This window comes from Mus caroli, chromosome 1, assembly GCF_900094665.2.
Source record: "Mus caroli chromosome 1, CAROLI_EIJ_v1.1, whole genome shotgun sequence".
NCBI classification, from domain to species: Eukaryota; Metazoa; Chordata; class Mammalia; order Rodentia; family Muridae; genus Mus; species Mus caroli.
In genome coordinates this window covers 119,847,688-119,871,769 of record NC_034570.1, presented here as the reverse complement: position 1 = coordinate 119,871,769, position 24,082 = coordinate 119,847,688, and the positions used below count along the sequence as shown (strand labels likewise).

The window sequence follows — 24,082 nt, the reverse complement described above, 5'->3', positions numbered from 1 at the left end:
GTTATATCACAGTAGGATACTCATGAGGAGACACTTAAGACACAATACTGTGATCTCACTGTTATATCACAGTAGGATACTCATGAGGAGACACTGTTCTACAGAGGTGTTATTAAAAACAGCATGGGCTTTGTCATCAGACTGTTCGGGTTGAAGTCTAGCTTTTTAACACAGTACTGGCTTTAAGATATGCACAAGTAATCTTGTTCTCCCTATTTTCTCATGTATAAGATGGGATTTATATACTTTATTATATACTTTATCTATCCAATAGAGTTATTCTAAAAATGAAATGAATTAGTTATTGAAGAGCCCTCACCAGAACTCTGTAATTGTAAGAAACCCTGAGGACACTAAACTTCAAGTGGCTAAAGCAGCTGTGAAAAGTCAAGATGGAAATGCAAGGCTAAGCCATAGTTGGAACCCTGGGCTGTCAGACTATAAGGCTGACATCTCATCTATGTTACAGGGACCAAGAAAAGGATAACTATTGTATCACATGCATTATACTCCAATAGTCCTCATGCCATAAAATGACAGCATGCAAGTTGTTTTCCACAAACTTAAACAGGTTAGAAAAAATAAGCTCTTATGTAGAGGTTAACACTGGAATCTAAAGCAATGACTGTGGAGTTTAGTATATATTTTGTAGTACAATGGTTTTTGTCTTTTTTTTTTTTTTTCCAGATTAGAAATACTCCAAGTTTCACTAAGACCTATAAGACAGGTAAATGATTAAGGGCCATAGACACTAAACTTATATAAAAATAACCTCCACCAATATATTATCAGCTCCAATAAGTTAATTCAATCAATATTCTGTGACTTATTACCATTTTACACTGGAATTACGCATTTGAAATATAAAACATATACCATTTAATACACCTAAAGAAAGTCTAATAAATTCTCTATAAAGTTTCCTTTATGCATAGTTCAAAGACATATTTATATGTATACATATAAGCAATATGAGAATACTATGAAAAAATTTCATTTCTTTGAGACAGTATCTCATTGTGTAGCTCGGGCTAGCCCAGTACTTGCTCTGTAGACAAGGCTGGCCATTTTGGCCTTCAACTAAGAGAGCCTGCCTGCCTCTGTTACTGAGTGCTGGGATTAAAGGTATGCAATTCTTCCATGCCTCGCAAGCAAGAAATTTTATTCATAAATTCAAGCAATGACATTTCAGCAAACCAAGACTAGACATTTCATTATAAATAGAATCTAAACAACATGGTTAATACTTTTTCCAATCTAGTGAATAATTTTTTCCTTTTGCAATAGGGTCTCATTGTGTAACACTAGCTGGTCTGAAACTTGCTATGTAGACAAGGTTGGCATCAAACACAGAGATGCCTACTGCTTCTACCCACTAAGTCCTAGAATTAACAGCATGTGCCACCACTCATCTCAATCTACAAAATTTTAATAAAACACTGGAGCTGACACCTTTTAAATCTGACAAAAGATTTAAAGATGAGAATTATCTAAGCAAGATGAAGAAATTTGTACTGTAAAATGATGAATCAAACATAGCAGATAATTTTTTTAAAAAGGGAAAAAATCCATATCAAAGTAAAGGAGAAGATAAGAGCACAATGTTTCATGACCAAAATGATGAGAAGTCTGCTTTCTTTGGGAGTCTGAAAGGTTCTACATTCAGTCCTGACCATGACAGCATGCCATCTGTCACAGGATTGCTTCATTTACTTTTATTACCTGTAGTTGTAGCTATGTGAGAGACTCTTGTTCTAAATGTGAACTCTATGGTTTAACCAAGGCCCTGGCAACTTTTCTAAGAACCGCTGGATTCCCACACAAAGTAATATTGGCAGGCATTTCAGCTAACCTTAAGACTGTCTTACCTCTTTCTTTTAAAGATGCCTGAATTTACTGCCCTGCAATCGGCATCTTCCCGCTCCATTGAGACACCCCAGTGGACACTCGGTTGTTGACATCCACAACACCACTGGTTCAAGGCTGGAGCGGGTAATCTCCCTATGAGGAAAAGGTAAGTTTGTTTTTATTCAATGTGGAGCAGATCTCTAAGGTTTTCTGATTTACATATCCCAGAAGATATTAAGTAAGAATACAGTGTAACTTCAATGATCTGAAACATTAATTATAATTACATTAACCCATAATTTGTAAATGTCTCTGCTTAACTAAATTTGATTACCTTTACAAACAGAACCCGTAAGCTTTTTCTGACATCATTCAAAGAATTCAAATAACTGAGGTTACACTGTATTGAAAACCTTAGAGAGTTGTCAGTCAAAATGTTAGTCAAAATGCCTGCTAATGATCATGTGTTTGGGCATCCAGCAGCTCTGAGTAATGTTGAAAGGTACTGGTTAAAGAGAGTACAGTTCTAGCCACTTTCAGTCTCACCTGTATCTGACTGGATACTATCCTACTTTAATTATTATATAATTAGCTGGGAAAGGATTGACAAAGGATGAGTTTATAAGACTAGTGAATAGACATGATGAAATTAGATCAGATTTGTATTTTCTAATAATTTATATTTTCTAATAATTCTCAGAGCTTTATGAGGAATTTCTGTCAAAGATACCTTTTATTAATTTTAGTTGTAAGAACAGTCATTTAAAATCTGAAACACACCTATTTGATTGACAAAGAGATTGTATGAAATGGAAGAGCCTCAATTTTGCTTCAGTAAGCAATATGGCAGCTATATGAGCAAAGGCCATGATTACTGAAGGGACTAGATGAATTAAATGTAACTATGTAAAATGAATGATGCATGGACAAACTCTGAGGCATACTTGACCTCAAGAAAGCAGAAAAACAATGAAGCAAAGAAAATTATCTGTGGCACTTGAAACTGATGGCTACTTATTACCATGGGTTCTTTTTTACCAAAAATGAAAATGACACAGAGAATACTTTGCACCATGTGTGGTGGCACAGGCCTATAATCCCAGAGCTCCAGGACTTTTTTTTTTTTTTTTTTTTTAATAATTCAAGGGATTGAGCCAGTTCCTTGAGCATTGCTAGGCAAGTGTTATACCACTGAGCTATATGCTCAGCTTTTTCAAGCAGTTGCTTTTACAACGAAGGGTTCTTTCTAAGCATTAAGAATTTTCCTCAGTAAATCAGATATTGCCCAAGAAAGAAATACAGCAGTAAGAAAGTCACTACACTAACCAGAAGTTCCAATTTCTTCAAATTTGAGGTAGAAAAAGGAAGAAAGACAGATAGACAGACAGAAACAAACAAACTAAACAGGATTTTGGAAATGATAATAAAGTAGTAGACAGAATGTGAGTGTTAAAATCTGTTTATTGCTTCTTTTTAAAATTATTTAAACAAATTCCCTAGAGGTGGTCACAGATACCTAAATTAATTTTAGAAATTCATTAAGAGAGGGTGACAAACATGGCTGATAGCGTCCTCCAAGGTTGTCGTTGCTGTTCCTCAAACAAGCCTTGCCTGAATCCACGTGTGCATTTTGCTCCTAATGAGATAAATGTACTTTTGGCTCTATTGCATGAAGTGATCAGGCAATTACTGTAGATGGAAGGTGCTGTAGGAAGGCAAGTATTAGTCCACAGACAACATAACTATACACTTACATTCTTGTGTTGCTAGTTTTGTTCACTATGACAGACTTCCCACTCTGATCAACATTGTGGTCTAATCCAAAGTAGGCAGCCACTCTGTGTAACAGCATCCTGTGGTAAGATGTCATCGGGGGAAACTTCTTACGTGGGGACCTGAAAGAAAAACAATTGCCAATTTAGTAAGTCAAGGAGAATCACAATGACAATCTCTTTTCTTGTTAAATGTGAGAACTTACTCATTATTACCAATGAAATCTAAAATTTCTTGTTCCAATTTCAGCAGCATCATTCTGTCCCTGAAAGAAAGTATGAAGACTCTTACATGAAAAACTTAGCATTGAAGGGTCAACAGGCAATGAATTTACATAGCTAGTTCCCTCCCTAAAAACAATAGAATCAGAAATATCATAAGCTCCATGTTAGAATATTTTATAAGAATTCTAGAAAACAAAAGTTGTAAGAAAATGAAAGATCATTTTTTTTTCAATATAACTTTTTACAGTAGAGTTGTAGACAGGATAGTGTACACCCTAAGAGCCCATGTATGTATGTTATCTTGAGCTCCACAGAAACACTGTTCTAAAGAACATGAGATGCTATTAATAGTAATAAGGAATGTTCCTAAGGGAATCGAATGCAGTGACTCCTTAGTCTGTTAAGTGGCTACTATTAGATTGAGAAATTTTCTCATAAAATGAAAATGAAGCAAAGGCATTCACTATCTATTAAATCAGTACTCAAATAAATATTGGCATGTGCTCCTTTGGCTACCTCGGGTCCTGTCCAGGTCACTTGGGCTGTAAAAAGTTAATTGCATCATTCCTTTTGGTTCTTATACACTGAGAATATGGCTCTAGCTCACTGCAGAGTTCCTGTTCACATGAGAAACAAAATAAAAACCTCACAGAACTTAAAGTTAGAAATAGTGTTATAGATTGTTTTGTAAAAATGTTAAGTTCAAAAGAGCAAGCCCTGAGGAATTCTCCAAACAAACAAACAAACAAACAAAACTACAGGGCAGAACCTTCTAAAATTTATACAAAAGCTGGTAGTCTCTTCTTGGATCACATGAAAGTCTGTGCATCAATACTGAGTTTGATCCTCCTCATGCACTGCAAAAGTCTTATAAAACAGAATAACCTTAATCTAGCCAATTATTCAACAGTTAACTGATTATATTTATAATATGTACAAAAAAGAGAACTATGCTTACAAAATATTTCAAATTCAAATCCAAAATATGAGTACATTTTAATGCAAATTCTAGTGAGATCCAATTTTATTATTCTTTGCTATTTCTCATCTCAACAAATGGGATAACCTTGTATTTACAGTGGTATGACAGACTGAGAATTTTAGTTGACTACATTCTATGTGTTTGTGTGTGATGGGGGAAGCATGAAAGAGAGAATGGATACCACTCATGTTGATATGCATATACATATGCATATACATATACAGACAGAAGTCCAAGCTAGGTTGCCTTTGTTGGTGACTTTCTAGCTTTTTTGAGACAGATCTTTCACTGAAGCTGAAACACAGATCTGGCTGGCTGGCAAGCAAGCAGCTAAGGTTATCCTGTCTCAACATACCAGCACTAGGATTAAAAGCATACACGGTCATGCCTAGCTTTTACTTATTTTTTTGAAAAAAGATTGTATTTGTACATATGTTTCTGTATGATTGCAAGTTTACAGATGCTCTTGGAAGCCAAAAGTGGTATTATATTCCCTGGGGCTAGTGATAATAAAGTGCCCAATGTGAGAACCAAATTCTTTTCCCTTGAAGAAACACCAAGTGCTCTTAACCTGGGTGCCATCTGTCCAGCCCCTAAACTGAGCTGTGCGTAAATGTAGGTGATCATGTTCGTTTGTCAAATACTTTACTAACTGAGCCATCTCTTCAGTTTGATTTTTTTCCTACGATTTCTTTTTTTTTTTTTTCCTTCTTTTAAAGACAAGATCTTATTGACTTGTCCAGGCTGGCCTTGAACTCAAGTTGTAATCCAGAAAGTCCTTGAATTTGTGATTCTTCTGTCTCAGTCCCCGATAAGTAGCTGGTATTATGGACCTGCACCATCAGGCCTACATAGTTTTTGTTGTTTTGTTTTTAAAGAGTCTTGCTGTGTACTCCAGTCTACCTTTACATTTAAGAGTCTCCTGCCTTTCCCACATGAATTGTTGGATTACAGGTGCACACAACTGCATCTAGCACCATCCCATATGTAATTCTCCTCCTGAGTTCATTATTGATGACAATTTTGTCTACCTTCTTTGGTTTCATGCTTTAACATTTTCTTTGTTCTGGTCTAACCTGGTATATGTGGAGCATACATAGTAGTCTTTCAGAATACTAGGTTACCACAGCATTCCTTTGGTTTAATCTGTTAGAGGTTTGCCATTGCTCTTAAGAGTTCAAATTTTGTAAAATGCCTACAAGATAAGCATGAGCTAGGCTTCATTTCCTGATGAAATCACAAAATGCTCATTATTCTGGATTAGCTCTGTTCAGCCTTGATCCTTAAGTACCTCTTGTTCTGTTATTATTTAAGTTGTTTGCCCAGAACATCCTTTTATATTCTCTTAAACTCTTCTTTTGTATCGTTATAATCATATAAATATAGAGATTACATATAATATATAGGTTCATAAAAATTGTGTTTTGCAGGAAATAAAACTATTTCATAAAGCATTTACATAACCTTCTTCCATTAAATTTGGGAAAAAGACAGAGGATTTTCTCTTTTATAGAAATCACCCCATGAAACAAACTCATTTGCTTAACTATTACATCTTCTTTCTCTTAAAAAAAAAAGTACCCCCCTAGAACAACAATATGAACTCACTAGTAACCCTAGAGCTCCCTGGGACTAAACCACCAATCAAAGAAAACACACGGAGAGACTCATGGCTCTAGCTGCATATGTAGCAGAGGATGGCCTAGTCAGTCATCAATGGGAGGAGAGGCCCTTGGTCCTGTGAAGGTTCTGTGCCCCAGTATAGGGGAATGCCTGAGCCAGGAAGTGGGAGTGGGTGGGTTGGGGAGCTGGGGGAAGGGAGGGGATATGAGATTTTCGGAGGGGAAACTAGGAAAGGTGATAACATTTGAAATGTAAATAAAGAAAATATCTAATTAAAAAAATAGAATTATTTATTTTATTGAGTGTTTTGCCTGCATGTTCATCTGTGCACCATGTGTGTGCCTGGTGCCTGTGGAGGATAGAAGTCATCAAATCAGATGGAATTAGATTCACAAAAGGTATGTTCTTAGGAGCTAAGTCATCTTTTCAGGCCCTAGATCCTCTTTTTCATCTGAACTTTTGGGGTCAAATTACTTTGATATAATTTTCAGTAATATTTCCATTTTTACAAACTGTCTTACTAAAAACATGTAACAATTATGAAGCACCAGTTTATTTAATAGCATTCACAGTGCACTTAAAGTGGTTTTCTATATATGAACAGCTGATTGAAGAGATTTTATATGTTCTTTAGGTTGAATATACTGCATTAAGAGAAAAAAAAAAACCTACTGTTTCAAAAAAGCCACTGAATTAAAGTCAGGCTTTTCTTCCCTAAGATGGTGACCTATGAAATGCAGATGATATTTGTATCATTATCATCTCTATCCATTATTTTAAACAGGCTTTCCACACTGCTAGTAGAATATACTAAAAAAAAAATAAGGAACAATAACTTCCGTAAGGTCTTAATTTACTCATTCTACTTTCTATTCACTGTAGTAGTTCAAGATCCAAAAATTAAAATCCGTAAATGAAGCTCTAAGTATTTTGGTATTGGATATAAACTAACAAATAAACTAATATATGTAATCATTAAACCCATTAAAAAAAAAGGATTTCCATAAAACCATTCAGTTAAACGAGGAGCCACAATCTGTGGGTTATCAGTTTTCTAGTCACTTTAATAAAACTAACTATAGAGACAAGATGGTAAATTCAGTAAACAGAAAACAAAAAATGATCCTTCGGGTTGCCACCCACTCAATGCTTTATGTGCCTGGTCAAAGTTCTGCAACATGTGAAAAACAGTGATGTAGCATTATTCCAAACAAGTAATTTTTAGGTGTACTTAACAAAAACATAGAACTAAATCTAAGCAAACCCAAATTACTGAAAAAAAAAAATCGTTTACCAAAATTAGTCCAGTGTCTTGCTTCCTTCTCCATTAGTTACACAAGACAGCTGCCTGTAATAATTTATGTAACTCAAATCTAGGTATAAAACCAACAAGGTGTGAATTATATCAGTTATAACTCTATCAAATACTCTTGCTTTCTTACTCTAGCTCTAAATCCTGTCTCTTTCCTCTCTCCTCTCTCCTCTCTCCCCTCTTCCCCTTCCCTTCCCTTCCCTTCCCTTCCCTTCCCTTCCCTTCCCTCTCCCTCTCCCTCTCCCTCTCCTTTCCCTTCCTTTCTCTTCTCTCTCCCCTCCCTCTCTCTCTCCCCTTTCCCTGTCTCTGTCTCTCCACCTGCTCATGGCTGGCCTTTGTTCACACTCACACCCCCCCCCCTTTCTTTCTCTACTACCCTCTCAGTTACCCTTCCCATACCCTGAATAAACTATTCTATACAAAAAACCAAAAAACAACAACAAAAAAACTCTATCAAACATATATTTTAAGTTTCTTGCCTCAAGTGTATATTAACTGGCTAGTGAGGCTTATAAAAATATTTCTTGCAATCAGAAAAATCTAGATACTTCATCATTTACCAACTTAAGTTCAATAGTCTAAGAATTAAAATAGAAATGATTTAATGATCTAAAGAAAAAAAATGAAGGCTTGGAGCTATAGCTCAGCTTAGCATGCACAAGGCCCATAGTTCAATCTCTAAAACTGCCAAAAATAAAAAATAAAAATCTAGTCCTAATGAAATAGCTCAGCAGATAAGAGAGCTTTCTGTCAAGCCTAATGACCTGGTTGGATACACACATACACACACACACGTGCAAATTTTTATTTTACATGTGTATATGATTATGTGAACATATACTGGCCATGTGTGTGTGTATAACCCATGGAAGTCATAAGAGGATATGGGATCCTCAGGACCTGGAGTTACAGGCACTTGTGAGCTGCCTCATGTGTGGGTTGGGCACTAAACTTGACTCCTCTGGAATAGAAGTGAATGTTCTTAACAGCTGAGCATTCCCTAGCCCCTCCCTCTGGTTTTTACAGCAGCTGAACAACCTTCTTTACAATATTTGTTATACTTTAATTATTTAGTATGTGCCTTTAGCAGAGATACAGACTACTACATGTCTTCCTCATATTTACATATGTCAGTAAGTTTTTGTTCAATGAACTAATAAAGCTATCTTTCTACTGAGACTACTAAGAAATAAATTTAAAACAAGAAAGAGTCATGCAGACTTGTCTTCTTGTTCACTTCATACCTATGATCCTTCAGGTCCCATCACTGCAATGAGACCACTCTTTAAACATAAGTTTTTGAGATTGCAATATAATTCCATTTCTTCCCGTTCCTTGTCCTCTATCCAAACCTTCTCATATACTCCTCCTTGTTTTCTTTCTAATATGTAGTAGTAAAAGAGACCATTTTTAATTTTGGTGGATCTCCTTCAGAGCTAAGTCCAGAATTGAACATCAAGTGAGTAGTAGACTCAGCAAATCTTGAATAAGAGCAATAGCTAACAATCATGCTGGCGCAAATCTCAACAGAAGTCCCCAGAGACAAAAGCAATGACTCACATTATCTCCCAAGAGCTCCTTCCTAGAGACAGTCCCATCTTTATCCCACTGTTACCTAACTACCACACTGGGAAGCTAACTGGAAGAGAGGTTCTCATCCATGGGACATTTTACAACATAAAAGTACTGGTGAGGTGTATTGTGGATAAACTTTTAAAGGCCTTCAAAAGACCCTGTCAGCAAGCTTAAAACTAATCACCTATTCTGAGCAAAATGGATTTCGCGATTCAAGTGCTGACTCTAAATGAGCTCTAAAAAGCTTCTGATCAGGAATCTCTACACTAACAAGAAAGAAAAAGACTCGCTCATGCCGAGTGAGCAGACACAGCTCTTACTCAGATAGAGTGTATATGGAAAGATATTCATGATTAAATCTATCTCTTAATCCCAATTCAGAGTGTTTATATATAATGGTGAATTCCTATTCCCGAAAATGCCTAAAGAATAGGAATGATTCTCAAACCATGAAAATATGTATAATGCAAAGATAAATATATCTGTATTTAGTAGACAAATGTCTTAGTCCTAAAAACGGAAAGTTACTGGTATATTCCTTCTAGCTTCAATCTTATCCTAACATTCAAAATCAATAATAAAAAAAACATATATAGCAAGATTATGGTAGTCTAGAAACAATGTAAACCTTATAAATTTAATTTTTACCTGGGATTGTTTTTTAATGTATTTACTAAAAATTCATGTAGATCTATGCCAGTTGAATCAGTGTATTCTTGACTGGAATCTAAAAAACAACAACACAAAAACCCAGTATAAAGTTGTTTTAACATAAATCCCTTTCCCTTTTGTACATTATGTATATATTACATAAAATGAGATGTCCCATGAAGAAAAAAAATGAAGCAGGAAAATGGAATTTATGATGTAGGCAGATAACCACTATTTGTCAACTTGTATCTATTTTTCATGACATGAACTGTTATAACTGAATGTACATACACATTCTTAAATAATCTTTATATCAGACTACATTTATACTGATTTCTTTAATAATCCTCGTGTACTCATCACATTCTCAAGCATGTTACCTTAAGTAAAAAAATGATTCTAATAATTATTTCTAGCTGTAGCAAATTTAAAAAGCCTAATTAACATGAATGTATCTAAATAAAACAGTAATTTGGAAGGTACGAATTTTATGTCTAAAATTATTTAAGATTCTCGAAATTCTATTACAAAGGTTTGTTTTCAAAGATTCTCAAACAGTATTGCCTTTATCCTCATAATACTGGTCAACATAATAGTTCATAAATAGAGACTTTTATTGAACTCCAATATTCAATAATGAAGACCCTTAAAACTTTTTATGAAGACAAACATTCTAGGGTTTCCATCAATATTCTTAATATGGTACCAGTTTTGTATATTGATAAGGAATTAGTGAGTAGTGATATACTCAGTGGAGCCAATATTATACAAACTGTGATTTTGGCATTTGAATAGGAGTGAGATCAGTAAGAGATTTTTATGATCATTTTCCTTAGTAACTCAGATTTATGTTATAATTTTTGGTTGGAAAATATTAACATCTTATATATGTAACCATGACATAGCAGATGAGTAAACATTACATTATCCTTCCAGTCTACTGTGTCATTTTCAATACAGATGTGACATGTGTTGTTCAAACGGTAAAGAATTATTGATAATGAAAATAAACTCTTATCTAAAATATAAAAATAAATTACTAACCTCTTGATAACATTTTTCTGGGTAACTTATCACTGGCTTTTTCTTTATCTGTTTCATCTTTTGAGGGCTTTTCCTCTTTTTCAAATGATTGTGTTAACTGTATCTGAATTTTCTCCTGTTGAAAGGAAAAATTTGTTACTCAATGATAATATTAACTGCTTAAGTATTGGCACTTCCTAAGTAATTCAAAACTGTATGAAGGACTAAAAGGAGAAGAGACTTTCATGTAATCCAATTAAAGATTCTAAATCAGAAAGCAATTTAAGCTAGGTGTGATAGAACAGGCCTTTACTACCAGCACTCACAGACAGAGAGACAGGTGAGTCTATGAGTGCTGTGAGTTTAAGGCCAGCCTGTTCTACATAGTTAAACCATATCTCAAAATGTACAAACAAAAGAAACTTAAAATATCTGAGGAAAACAAAAAACTTAAAACAGTATGTTCAGCTAGGCATGATGGCACATACCATTAAACCCAGCAATCAGGAAGCAGAGGCAGGTGGATCTCTGAACATGAGACCAGTCTAGTCTACATAGTAAGTTCCAATCCAGCCAGAAACATAAGGAGAGATGCTGCCTCAAAACCCAAACGCAAACTACACCTAGTATGTTCATTTGAATTTATCAATTAAAGCATATCTTCAAAACTGTTTTGGAGAATATAAATTTTTCCTACTATAATTTTTTAAAAAAGATTTGTTTATTTTATATATGTGAGTACACCAGTGCTATCTTCAAACACACCAGAAGGGGGCCTCAGATCATATTACAGATGGTTGTAAACTACCATGTAGTTACTGGGAATTGAACTCAGGACCTCTAGAAGAGCAAGCAGTCGGTGGTCTTAACTGCTGAGCCATCTCTCCAATTCCTCCTTTAGTGCATTTGTTTACAAAACACTCTAGAGGTCAGAATTCAGTCCTTCACCTATTCCTCCGGTGGAGATACCATTCATGTTATCAGTCACGACAACAGAAATGTGTTAGCATCAGGAAAACAATTAACAAAATTCAGTTTCTTTTTGAGATAAGAGTCTAATGTATCCAAGGCTATCTTTGAACTTGCTATATAGAGGAAAATGATTCTGAACTAGATATCCTGCCTCCATCTCCCAAGTGCTGGGATTACAAGTGTACAATACACTATCTGATCCATTTGGTATTAGAGATAGAACCCAGGGTTTTGTGCATGTTTCAAGCCCTCTATCAACTGAACTACATCCCTAGCCCAAATTCAGTTTCTTGAGTATCCCACATACACATACTCCCTTTTTTCTCTTGCAATACAAATACAATATAAGCAGAAAAGTTTTCAAAATCATGGCACCTGTTTTCTCACTTGAGATTTATATATCACTGTGGCTCCTTCAATCACCACACAGCTGCGTTAGAAAGGTATCAAATAAGGTTCTGTTTCTTCCTGATATAGAATAACTATAAATTAGCCATAACATCCAAGACCAAAATGGAGAATAATCTTAGGTTGAAAATAATAATGTTTATATTAAAGCAATTTTAGAAGCAGCATTGATTACTAGAAAATTAATTTATATATCTGAAAGGCAAAGATCATATCAAGCTGTTTATTGAGGCAAAATTAGAAGAAATATACAATAAACTTTAGGTCATTTAAACTAAAGACAAATCTGTGATCTATTTTTAGACTACATTACACTTTTGTTCATTACTTAACTTTTCTGAATAGTAGTAGTAGTAGTAGAAGTAGTTGGTAACTCAGGATACAAACAACAGGACTCTCAAACTTGCTGCCAGCACAAGTGCTAGTAAAAGTGCCAGCACAACTCTCCACCACACATAAAACAACTGTTAGCAGAATTTCAATTATATATGTAAAACAGTAATTAGCTACTTTTTTTTTTCTCTTTTTCTTCCATTCCATCTGAGTTGAAATTTCAGGGGCTGTGGATATTGCTCAGTGGCAGAATCATGTTCAAAATACACCGTCAACACTGTCCGTGGGCATCTCCACTAGGACAATGGACACCTACTTCCTGTCTTCTCTGTGTTGCTTACCAAACAAAGTGGCAGTACTCACCAACCAGTATGCCACATTTAGAACTTTATTTGCTAAGCTGGTTCTGTTTCTAATTCATCTCATAGTTTTCAGATGTTTATAAATGACAACAGAATTAATTTTTAGTTTTCTTTCTTTGCAGCTTCTTACAACTCAGGTGGAAAATCCAATGCTGACATCCATGTAGCGGGAAAGACTCCACATTGAGTTCTTAGACCTTGATTAAACGGTTCTTTCAATGACTAGCAGACTGAACTTCTAAATTCTTCACTCTGAGTCACTGGTATTAATTTATAGGTATTAAATTATTTAATTAAGATGATTGTATTTTAAAACACTAGTAGAGAAGGCTGGTGTCTTGTCATCTAGTTTCTAGATGACATCTTGTTTCTAGTACTTGAATAAAGAAAACCCATTCTGAAAGCTGCGGTTACAATATAAATCCTTCTATAAATAACTGGAACATCTACACAGGAAGCACAATTCCTTACACTTTATTGTGAAAATTATAACGTGTGATTAAGGTCATTTCGCTATTACAAACTCTTATCTCACATGAGTGACATCTCTCTTAAAATTGCTTCTTAGCCTTTTTTATAATGAGTTTTACACCATATTAATTCACTAAAAATTAACACTGAATGGAAAAATTGTTGCAAACTGTATAGCATCGAGGACTAGAACAGATAGCAGAACACTTATTTTCTAGTTCCCTTTCAGGTGTATTTCAGTCTATTCCAGGCATGAGAAAAGAGGATTCTCCTTTAAAGAAAAAAGCAACTTTTATTTAGAGAGGGAAAAAAGAGATTATTATCAAAGCTAAAATTATTATGTTTAAAAGAAACTGAAAACAACACAGTAAGTGGGGTAACTGAATTCTGACATATCTTATTTAACTGGTATAACTCCTCTTAAAATGTAAATACATAATCTTTGATACACACACACACACACACACACACCACGTATACTAGTAAGTATTTTTCAGAGGAATCCCTACTACGCAGGGTGTGTGTGTGTGCGCATGCGTAATATCATAAGGTATCTCCCACTGCCCCTAACATTTTTCATATAAGGTAAAATAACACAGAATTATGAGAATAGTGACAATTTTCCTAGGAAGATGCACACTTCTGTTGTCAGTAGGTCATTTTCTCAACCCCACTGGATCATAAATGGAAGAGCATTTTATCAAGAGACCAAAGAAGTGAACTTTGAAAACACAGTTCATAAACCACCATATTCGTGATTATGACTTATGAAAGAAATTTCCAAACCAGGCAGTGGTGGCATAAACCTTAAATCCTAGCACTCAGGAGGCAGAGGCGGGTGGATCTTAGAGTATGAGGCCAGCCTGGTCAACAGAGCTACACAGAGAAACCCTGTCTTGAAAAACAACAATAATAAAAAAACCAAACAAAAAGAAAATCCTTAAGGTTTTTTTTTTTTTTTTGTATATGAGTGTCTTGCCTGCATGTGTATCTACACCACATGCATGTCTGATGGTGTGGCGATCAGAAGAAGTATCAGATCCCTTGAAACTGGAGTTATAGATGATTGTGAGCTATCACGTAGATGCTAGGAATCAAATCTGGTTCCTTTCCTGGGAAAAGCAGTTAGTCCTCTTAACCTCCGAGTCATCTCTCAAAGAGAACTTCTAAAAATTAGTATTTCAAAGAACGATTTTTTTTTTCCTTTCAGAATATGCCATACCTCAATAGCCTTACTAAAACCCAGCTTAATTACAAAGCTAGCACATTCTGTAGAACATTCTGTAAAGGACCCAGAGGTTTAGGCTTTAAAGCATTCTAGAGGCAATAATACTCATTATACATTTTGAGAGTATTTTTGACTGTGCTAGAAAAATAGTACTGCCAAATACATTTAATTAAACACATACACACATATATTTTACATAGGTCCAAGGGAAGACCACAAATTTTGAACACCTGAACTATCAAAAAAGATTTTAAAGATTACCTGAAATCTATTTTAAAATTCCCCCTCTTACATCTTAGAAATAAAATGTAATGATTTGTAAAAGTAGGACACATTATAAGCATGTTATAACTAACTTTACTATCTATAGTATCTCTTGAAAGGTATCACTTAAGCCATGAGGAAAACAGAAAACATCTGTATGAATCAAAAAAATAAAAATAAAAAACTTTTCGTTAAATTTTTTTTTTTTTAAAGAGACAAAAGTGTTTTTGAGACAGGGCTCACTGTTTAGCTCTGGATGGTCTGGAATGTGCGACATAGACCAGAATGGCCTACTCAAGGGGACCCACTTGACTCTGTTTCCACATTGTTAGAGTTAAAGGTGTATCCTACCATTCCTCTGGACAAGTACAACATGTGAGGACTTTTTCCTTTTAAAAAAATTTGTCATGGTTTCTTACATAAGCACTAGTTGTCTCATTTCTTTAGAAACTTTAAGTTGCCCAAACCATTCCTTATAAAGTAGAAGCTGCTTACTAACAGCCCCAGTTACCATACTAATGATCATCAGCAGAGCTGAAACACCGTTGACAGTACCAAACAAAGACCATCTGAAGTCAAGATTAATAGAGAGCAAAACGAAGCATCAAAAAGAATATAGGATTCAAATTCTGGTTTGCTTGAATCTTACTAGCTTATGTTCTGTAAGAACAGACAGAAGTATTAAGCAACTATTGTAGACTCATGCAAAAGGGACAACGGCTTTAGAGTGCATTCAGGCTAACTGAACTATTAAGCAGAAGTTGGGGTAATTTCCAGAGAATCAACAAGAACATAACAAATTTCCAAATCTCACAATTGAAAGGGGTAATTATATGATAATTATAGCCACCAAAAGTACTTTAATATTGAATACTTTTGAATAATAGCTTATAACTTTCTTAAAGTCACATTCCTAGGTAATCATATAGTCTCAAAAGGTTTTCCAAATGAAGAATCTCTATTGTAAGCCTCAGAGCAAAGTAAAAAGTTTTCCTAATTCATCTGGAACTTTGTTAACAAGTGTTAGCAAATCAGTTTCATTTACTAGAAATAATAGAATACATGTACACTCAAGTTTCATTGAATCATATCAGAGAATATCTCCAGTTCCACCAAGTCTTGGAATAATTTTTGTTTTGCTTTGTGGGTGTTTTTACCTGGGTCTCCTGTGATATCTCTGCTGCAGGGGGTGGTGGAGATTCTTCACATACTGCAAGGCTCCGAACTAGCTTTAACTTTGAGCTTGACTAAAGAGAAGTATTTAAAATTAACGCTACATTTCATAAATTAGGGCATATTCAAAAGCCCCATAGGAGTGTCTAAATTTCTTTTTAGTTTTTGCCACACATAAAAAAGTAGATGAAATGTTTAAGTTAGATATATCATTAAATATCACTAAAACCCCTTAAAATTGAAAGTAAACAATTGAAGTTTTAAAAATTATAGCAATAGCAAGAATGGGCATAATTCCAATCTCAAATTTAACAAATGGTGAGAAAGCGAATTTTCTTTATAGTTTAAAAAAAAAAAAACCAACAACAAAAACCCACCAACGGTAATCAAAAGCAATGCACAAAAGCGACTAGGCAAGACAAAAAAAGAAAAAAAGAAACAAAACCAAAAAAATCCCAAATAAAAGAAAAGAAGCTTTCTGCCCCCAAACAAAAGATGAAAAAAACTAAACTGAATGTAGTGCTGTATGAAAACAAGAATTCACCAAGCATGAGAAGGCCTTGGCATGCCAGCACACCAAATAGTTACTATACCTTAGACCTTTTTCCTGTCTGTCCAAATGACTGCGGGGGCCGCTAAATATACAATAAGAAAGATTTTATTAAATTTCACATTCAAACAGAAAATTTGCTTCTTAATTTATACACCTAAACCACAGAGTGTGCTAAACAAAGAAAGCTAAGACGGTTCAGAGGAAGAGCACCGATCCCTTCCAGAAGCAGTCAGAACTTACTAGTCCTTCTGTGGATTGGCATTTTTCTTTAAATGAGCAAATTTCTGTGTTAAATGAATGCAATATGGAACTTTGAAGGTTGACTTTTCATAGCAAAAACGTATGTTTCTTCAATATTTTATAACAACATTTTTACTAATGTTGGGTGTGGGTAACTGGACATATTAAACTTTGACAATTTCAATTAGTTGAAGTCAGAAAAATTTCAACTTCTCTACAGAAAATACTTGATTAGTACGGAGTCAGAGACTATACTACTTTCATCTCTCATCTGCTAAGTATTTTCAGCAAAATATGAAGGACACACCATCAGTTTTAGTAAAGAATGCTACTCACTAGGTCTCCTGTTAGATGATAAAGCAGAATGATAGAAAGAAAGAAAGAAAGAAAGAAAGAAAGAAAGAAAGAAAGAAAGAAAGAAAGAAAGAAAGAAAGAAAGAAAGCGGACGCCCAATAAAAGGTGTTTAGCACAACTGTGATCACGAGCCACACCATCAGCTAACTCATGGAAGCAACTACGTCCTGAGTGTAAGCTTACAGTGCTTCTAACTCAGGACAGATTTTAAAATCTCTTTTCCTCTGCCGCTTTCCTCTCTGTCATTTCAAATCAAGCTCCTCCTCACAAGGCAGGGGCCAGACATCCATTCTCGGTAGCAGGAGGGAGCCAATTCAACCACAAACACAATACATATTCCAAATCGGTAATATTCAGGCTACAAAGCTTCCCATTTTAAGAGAGAGAGAGAGAGAGAGAGAGAGAGAGAGAGAGAGAGAGAGAGAGAGAGAGAGAGAGAGACAAAGAGAGACACAGAGAGAGAGAATATGTATCCTAATATCCCAAGACTTCTGTGTAAAGCCAACAGAAACACCAGCAGGAGTACGAAAATGGTAAAACCACTATTTTGGGTCTTAATGCCTTTAATGATTAAGATACTATACTCTTACAATTTTTAATTTTTGACTCTAGATCAATGAGTGAAAAATAAAACCCAAGAGACAGAGAAAATCAGATAACTGACCCCTCCCCCAAATTATTTATGGAGGCAAAAATGGTTTGAATTCATTTACACAGGGGAGTACTGTCTAAGAAGACTCTGCATGTTGGTGGATTAATTTCAATTTGCTCTTCTCTTCACCAGAGCCAAGTGGGCATTTTACTCTCTGTAAGTCACATCTAAGAACTGAAATAAAAACATAGTTCTTGTCTGGTATAAAAGGATTTCAGAGTCCAGAATCAGTTACCAATTACTCAAACCTGAACCCAAGAGTCTCAGTATCTTAATCCAGTAACCTTCCACTTACATAACTTTATGTGACAGATTACAAACATATATGGGAGGAGATGGAATTCCAAAAACAGTCCCCAAGAATGAGTCTCCATCCTGCTACTTAACAAAATACAAAGCTGGGCTCATCCATGAAAGGAATTTACAGAAGCAGCTGAACTCCAAGTCAGTTCATCCTAAGATACAGATTTAAAACTGAGGTGAGTCTGACCCATCAAATGAGCCTCTTAAAAGCTGAGTTTTCTTTGGTTGAGACAAAATGGGAAAGTCAGAGGGATTCAAAGGATTCAAAATCATTTTTTGCTTTGAAGATAGGTCACCCAGGAAACACAGACCTTATACCAACTTTGGAAATAAGGTTTGCTGAAAGAAGAAAGCCCCTTGATGCCTGTTCTTTCCCAACTCTTCTGAAAAGGATTAGCATGGCTAATATAAACCTTAAGCAGAAAACCCAGGTAAGCCTACTGTAAGCTCCCAATGAAGAGTTATTTTAACTATCTAAGTTTGATCCGTTTTGCAGCCAGAGAAAACAATGGCATTATTACATAAAATTAATTCTTTTCATTTCAGATACACACTATATAATATATACACAAGAAAACTGCCATTTACACCTGCACACACAACAGAGTAAATGATTTCAGCTTATAAAAGTAGATGACAATCATTTATGTACATATAATTTTTTTTTGTTGTCAGTTTGGGAGCCAGACTTCACTTTAAGACAGAATTCTTCCAGTTTGATTTATAATCATGTCTAAGTAGATTTTATTTATTTGGAGAAGACTTTTTATCTTTTTTAGAGCCTTATGCTGACAGTAAAAACGCAGTAACCCTTTACATTTCTTACTAGTGTGAAGCACTAAGTGAATTAGAATTTAGAAAGGTGAAAGACAAACCTCAGTTTCTATAGTTTATCCTGTTTATAGAAAAGAACAGAAAGAAACTAGGTCAACAAATGGGTACAGACTATACAACCGACCTAATGGACTCTCGGTTTTGAACTGGTAACACACTGAGAGAGGCCCCAGCTACTAGAGTTAGAGGAGAAACTGAGGAAGAGCAGAGCAGTCTTCATGGGTAGGTATACTGTGTGCTAGCAAAAGAGCAACTGCTGATCCCATATTCTTCAATTTAGAGGAAACCCAACTTACTTCATGAAGAGAATCATTTTTATTTATAATCAGTAATTATTGTTAGATTTCGAGCCTGGGACAAGGGACACTAAAGTGGACTTGGTAGCTAGAGTTTCTCGAAGCATCCCTCAGTTCTTACCTGTTATAGGGCCCTTCTCCTTGGCACACCTTGCTCCTTACCTGAACCTTCTCCAGCCCAGTGACTGGAGTTCCCTTCCTCCACATGTCTTTTCCTACATAATCCAACCATTTAGGTTACCGTACTCTCTTTGGGTCGGCTGCTGCACCTGGTTCCTCTCTCTCTTTTCTTCCCTATATGTGTAGGCTCAGGTCATGTCTACTCTGGATTCTCCCAGATGTCCCAGTCTGTAGCTATGCTTTCCCATATATCTATGATAAAATTTCTCCTTCGCATACCTAGAAGCAGTCATGTCCTTTTAATTTCTTTTTCTTTCCATTCAATTAACAAAATAAACTATAATAGTTGAAACTTTTAACACCTTACAGATTACTAATTTGCATTGTAATTCTGTAAAACAGTAAAGATTAAAATAATTTTATGTGGGGGCTGGAGAGAAGGCTCAGTGATTAAGAGCACTGACTGTTCTTCCAGAGATCCTGAGTTCAATTCCCAGCAACCACATGGTGGCTAACAATCATCTGTAATGGGATCTGATGCCCACTTCTTGTGTGTCTGAAGACAGCTACAGTGTACTCATATAAATAATATAAATACATTTTTCTAAAAAAGTAATTATGTAAAAGAATAGAATGAATTCAGAACTTAAAGATAACATAATGGTGAGTGAAAAAATTCCAGGCTGCCTATTTCTATTAAAATGAAATAAAACAATGCTTTCTTAAGTGAAAAGAACTGAAAAAAAAGGAAGTCAACAACTCAACAACTCAACCACAAACACCAATGTAATGTTACTACTTAATCTCTTGGCCATAGAATAGGATGTTAAAATCCAAAGGTCTATTTTTGACCTTTAAACAAAGTTCCCAGGGAAACTACAGACTCATAGTTTATTATTCCAAATATTAAACGAAGGCAAAAAAGAAAACCTCCATTGAAATGGTGAACATATAAAAATTAAGCAATGTAAAAAATTATACTCAAGCATTTCTTCATCTCCATGTTTATTAATGTTAACACCATATCTGGATATGACCCAAAATCAATTGAAATGAAATTCTAAAAATAATTTTAAGTAATGAAGTGAATTTTAGAAAATGAATCCTAAATTTTAAAGTGTTTAACTTGTTTAGTGTTTATAAAATTCAATAAAAGCAAAGAATATAATAGGCTTAAAAGAGGAAAGCTATGTTGATATAGAAATTTTGGAAAGATGTTAAGAAACAGCTTTATTATTACTAAAGAAAAATCTTTATCTTGGATGACAATAAAGGGAGAAATTGAAGAAGCTGTGTAGCTGTGCTTAGCTTATTAAGTAACTGACAGTAGTAAAGTGTATAAACTGAGGACATAACTGCTTCAAGGAACGATTGAGGGGAAGGCTTTTATTGTAGATAGGAGAGAGAGTAAAGTCAGAGGCAACTGGAAGAGTCCACAGCAGAGGGACAAAGTAGTACACTGAACAAAGCCAGCAGACTGACCAGGCCATGAAAGGCAAACCTGAGAGCAACAGAGGCCAACAGGAGTGAGGGCAAAGGAGATTGAGAGAAGGGCCAGAGAGTAAGACAAAAGAAGTGAACAGGAGCTGAAACAGTTGGGTTGTAAGGAAATGAGAAGCTAGGGGAGTGAAGGGCAGAGGGTGAGGTGAGAAGAGCCAGGATCGACTTTGTTAATGGGCACTTGGGACTGAGAGAGCTGAAGGCTAGCACTTCTTTGGTATGCTAACAGGCACTAGCAGAGGCTACCTATCCTTTGTCAGTAAAAAACAAAGCAAGACACCTCACAGTGCACCTTTATCAACAATGACAATACTAACATAGACAGGAGATTTCTTAAATGATGAAACAAATACAAAGTATATTTGTCAGGTCCAAAATACATGGCCTTGTAAGATTACCATTACTTTGTTGTCTCCTACCTGTCCTCTCAAAGCCCTTTGAAGTAACTCAGAGAAATAAGGTGTCATACTAACTACATTGATGCGTGTGGAAAAAAATCATGCATATCAGACAAAACTTATACACCTTGAAAACAAAGGCCTATTGTAATAGCCTACACCTGAACCATACTTCTATCATCTCATGAAAGTATTTCAAGAATACTTTAAGTGCTAAAACTGGTCTCTGAACCAGCCCTAAATTCTTAAAGTAAACTAGTCTCTGCACCTAAACTCCAATATAATGTAACCTGAGCTAAATAAAGGTTAACTGCTGGACCATTTAACTGTTAATCTCTCAGTTTCTGTAAACAATGCTTGTTTGTTGCAGATGTCCACAGCTGTTTTCCTGTATATGTCCCTAATTGCCCTTAAAAACTCAAACCAAGAGGTCAAGGCTGTTTCCAGCTAATCTGCTTAAGACAGTGTGTAGTGATGGTTGATTTATTCGGGCTTCTAGGGAGTTTTTCTCTTAAGGTACTCTATAACAAAGGCTCTTTGCAAACTTTCTCTAATGCAATCACTGCTAATGACCATACTGATTAGAGAAGGCAATTTTCTTGTTTTAAAAAGTTTAATTAAAAATGGCAGGGGGAAATGTTATGTTTCCTAATTTCTTAGAAAATTACCATTTAAGCTAGGCATGGTGGCACAGATCTGTGACACCAGCACTTGGAGGCAAAGGAAGAAAGGTCAGGAATTGAAGAGTAGCCAGGGCCACAGTGAATTCAAGCCTAGCTTTAGGCTAAATGAGATGTTATCTTAAAGGGAAAACAAAACAAAACAAAAAAAGGTGCGGATAGGGAGGGAGGAAGGTTTTTAGAAAAGGGAGAAAGATAAAAATAAAAAAATATACCCTTTGATTATACTTAATCATTGGGAGATACTTTAAATCAGTTCAGAAACTTAAATGGTTTTTAAAGTGGTAAAGTTAGCATCATTGTCTAACTTCAGTCAGACATATTTATAGGAAACTACAAATCTTAGGAGTGAATGGAAAAGAGAGGGATGAGATGCCCCTTAAAGGAATTTTCTTTACCTGTGAATAGAAGAAAAAAGTGAAACAGTAACCTTTGCCAAAGCCTTCAAGGTCGATTTTTCTTTGGTATGCTTATGGATTTTCATTGAAACAAGTAATCAGTATGCAGCCCCGGATGACTTAGAACTTCCTACATCAGCCTCCCAGATGCTAGCAAGATGGGCCCAGGCAATAGATTTTGGCCAAAGTCCTCTGGATATTTTAAGAATGACAGAAAAGAGTCAGCAAGGTTCCTTGGTGGAGAGAGATGATTTGAAAGTCTGGCCACCTAAGTTTGATGCCCAGATCCCACATAAAAAAGGATGGAGAGAACAAAAGACTAAAATTGTCCTCTGAACTACACAAGTGCGTATTCCACATACATCACGGACATATAAACAAAATTAATACCATTTTCTAAAGTAACAGTATTTTCTCAAAGGAGGAGTCCTTTTTTCATAAGTATGATGAGTACCTCTGTGTGAGTGTACTGCATGTACACACAACTGTTTGTCAATAGCGAATGTCAGGTGTCTTGCTCTATGCTTTGTACCTTACTTTTTGAGTCAGTCTCTCAATGAACTGACTAAACTGGCTGGCAGCAAGCTCCAGGGATTTTCTTCTCTACTTCCACACTGCCTAAACACCTGATATACAGACACATGCTTCCACATTTGGCTTTTATAATGGTGCTGGAGACATGAACTTAGGTCATGTTTGTACAGGAAACACTTAACCAATTGAGCAAGCTCCTCAATTTCTGATGGTTGATCTTAGTTTTCAACTTTAATAGTGTGAGATTGCCAGGATGTTAGTAAGGCACAATTCTACAAGTGTCTATGACTTAGATCATAAGGGCTTTGACCAAACCAATTTCACAGTCTACTGATGAACATAAAACTTAAATACTCTGTCCAGAAGTAATGAACTGTAGAAGGTGGCGTCTAGTTGGAGGAAGCAGGCTGTATCAGGGTGTGCGTCTGTAGGTTATTGTCTTGTTCAAGGCTGCTTTACATTAACTCCTTTCTGCTCATAGGAGGTGAAAAAGCTTTCTTATGCTATAGTTTTTTTTTTTTTCCTCCCCTATTTTTGCTTTGCTACATGCCTCAAGTCATTGCAGCCAGCCAACATGGACTGAAATCTTTGAAATTGAACCTCAATCACTGTTCATTTAAGCTGTTGTTTTTAGGTATCAGTCACATCTAGGAAAAGCTAACACAGTATGGCATTAATGTTATAGACAATATTAGGATAGCTTTCAGTTGTAGATTTCAGATTAATACAAACTCTTTCCTATTTGACAGATAGTATCCAAGTGCTCTTCCTCTAGACAGGAATTGTCTGTATGTGCTGTCAAAAAATAGTAAAAAGGAGGTTTTTCAGGCATCAGCCCGGATCCAAGCTTCTTGGTGCACTTATTTGTTGGAACATTCTCCCCAAGATAACTGAGCGGCCACATAATTCACCTGGCTACATTGAAAATGCCATACTGGAGAAATCATGTAAATGTACATCCAAGGTCTAGCTAAACCAGGGGTCCAGCCACTTTCTC

General features: G+C 35.5%; 1 protein-coding gene across 7 annotated transcripts in view; it reads right to left on the bottom strand.

The window, feature by feature from the left end:
* Positions 1-24,082, bottom strand: part of R3hdm1 (R3H domain containing 1) — a 134,432-nt gene that overhangs the window by 56,853 nt on the left and 53,497 nt on the right. For 5 of the 7 annotated variants that reach the window (XM_021171515.1, XM_021171767.2, XM_029480792.1 and 2 more), the window contains exons 4-9: positions 16,816-16,857; positions 16,207-16,296; positions 11,033-11,147; positions 9,986-10,064; positions 3,827-3,886; positions 3,603-3,743 (exon numbers count right to left, since the gene is read on the bottom strand). In XM_021171515.1, the coding sequence (XP_021027174.1) occupies positions 3,603-3,743; positions 3,827-3,886; positions 9,986-10,064; positions 11,033-11,147; positions 16,207-16,296; positions 16,816-16,857 (527 nt within the window). Of the gene's footprint in view, positions 1-1,868; positions 1,997-3,602; positions 3,744-3,826; positions 3,887-9,985; positions 10,065-11,032; positions 11,148-16,206; positions 16,297-16,815; positions 16,858-24,082 lie in introns of those variants that run through there. The other 2 variants (XM_029480798.1, XM_021172195.2) reach the window with 2 other exon arrangements.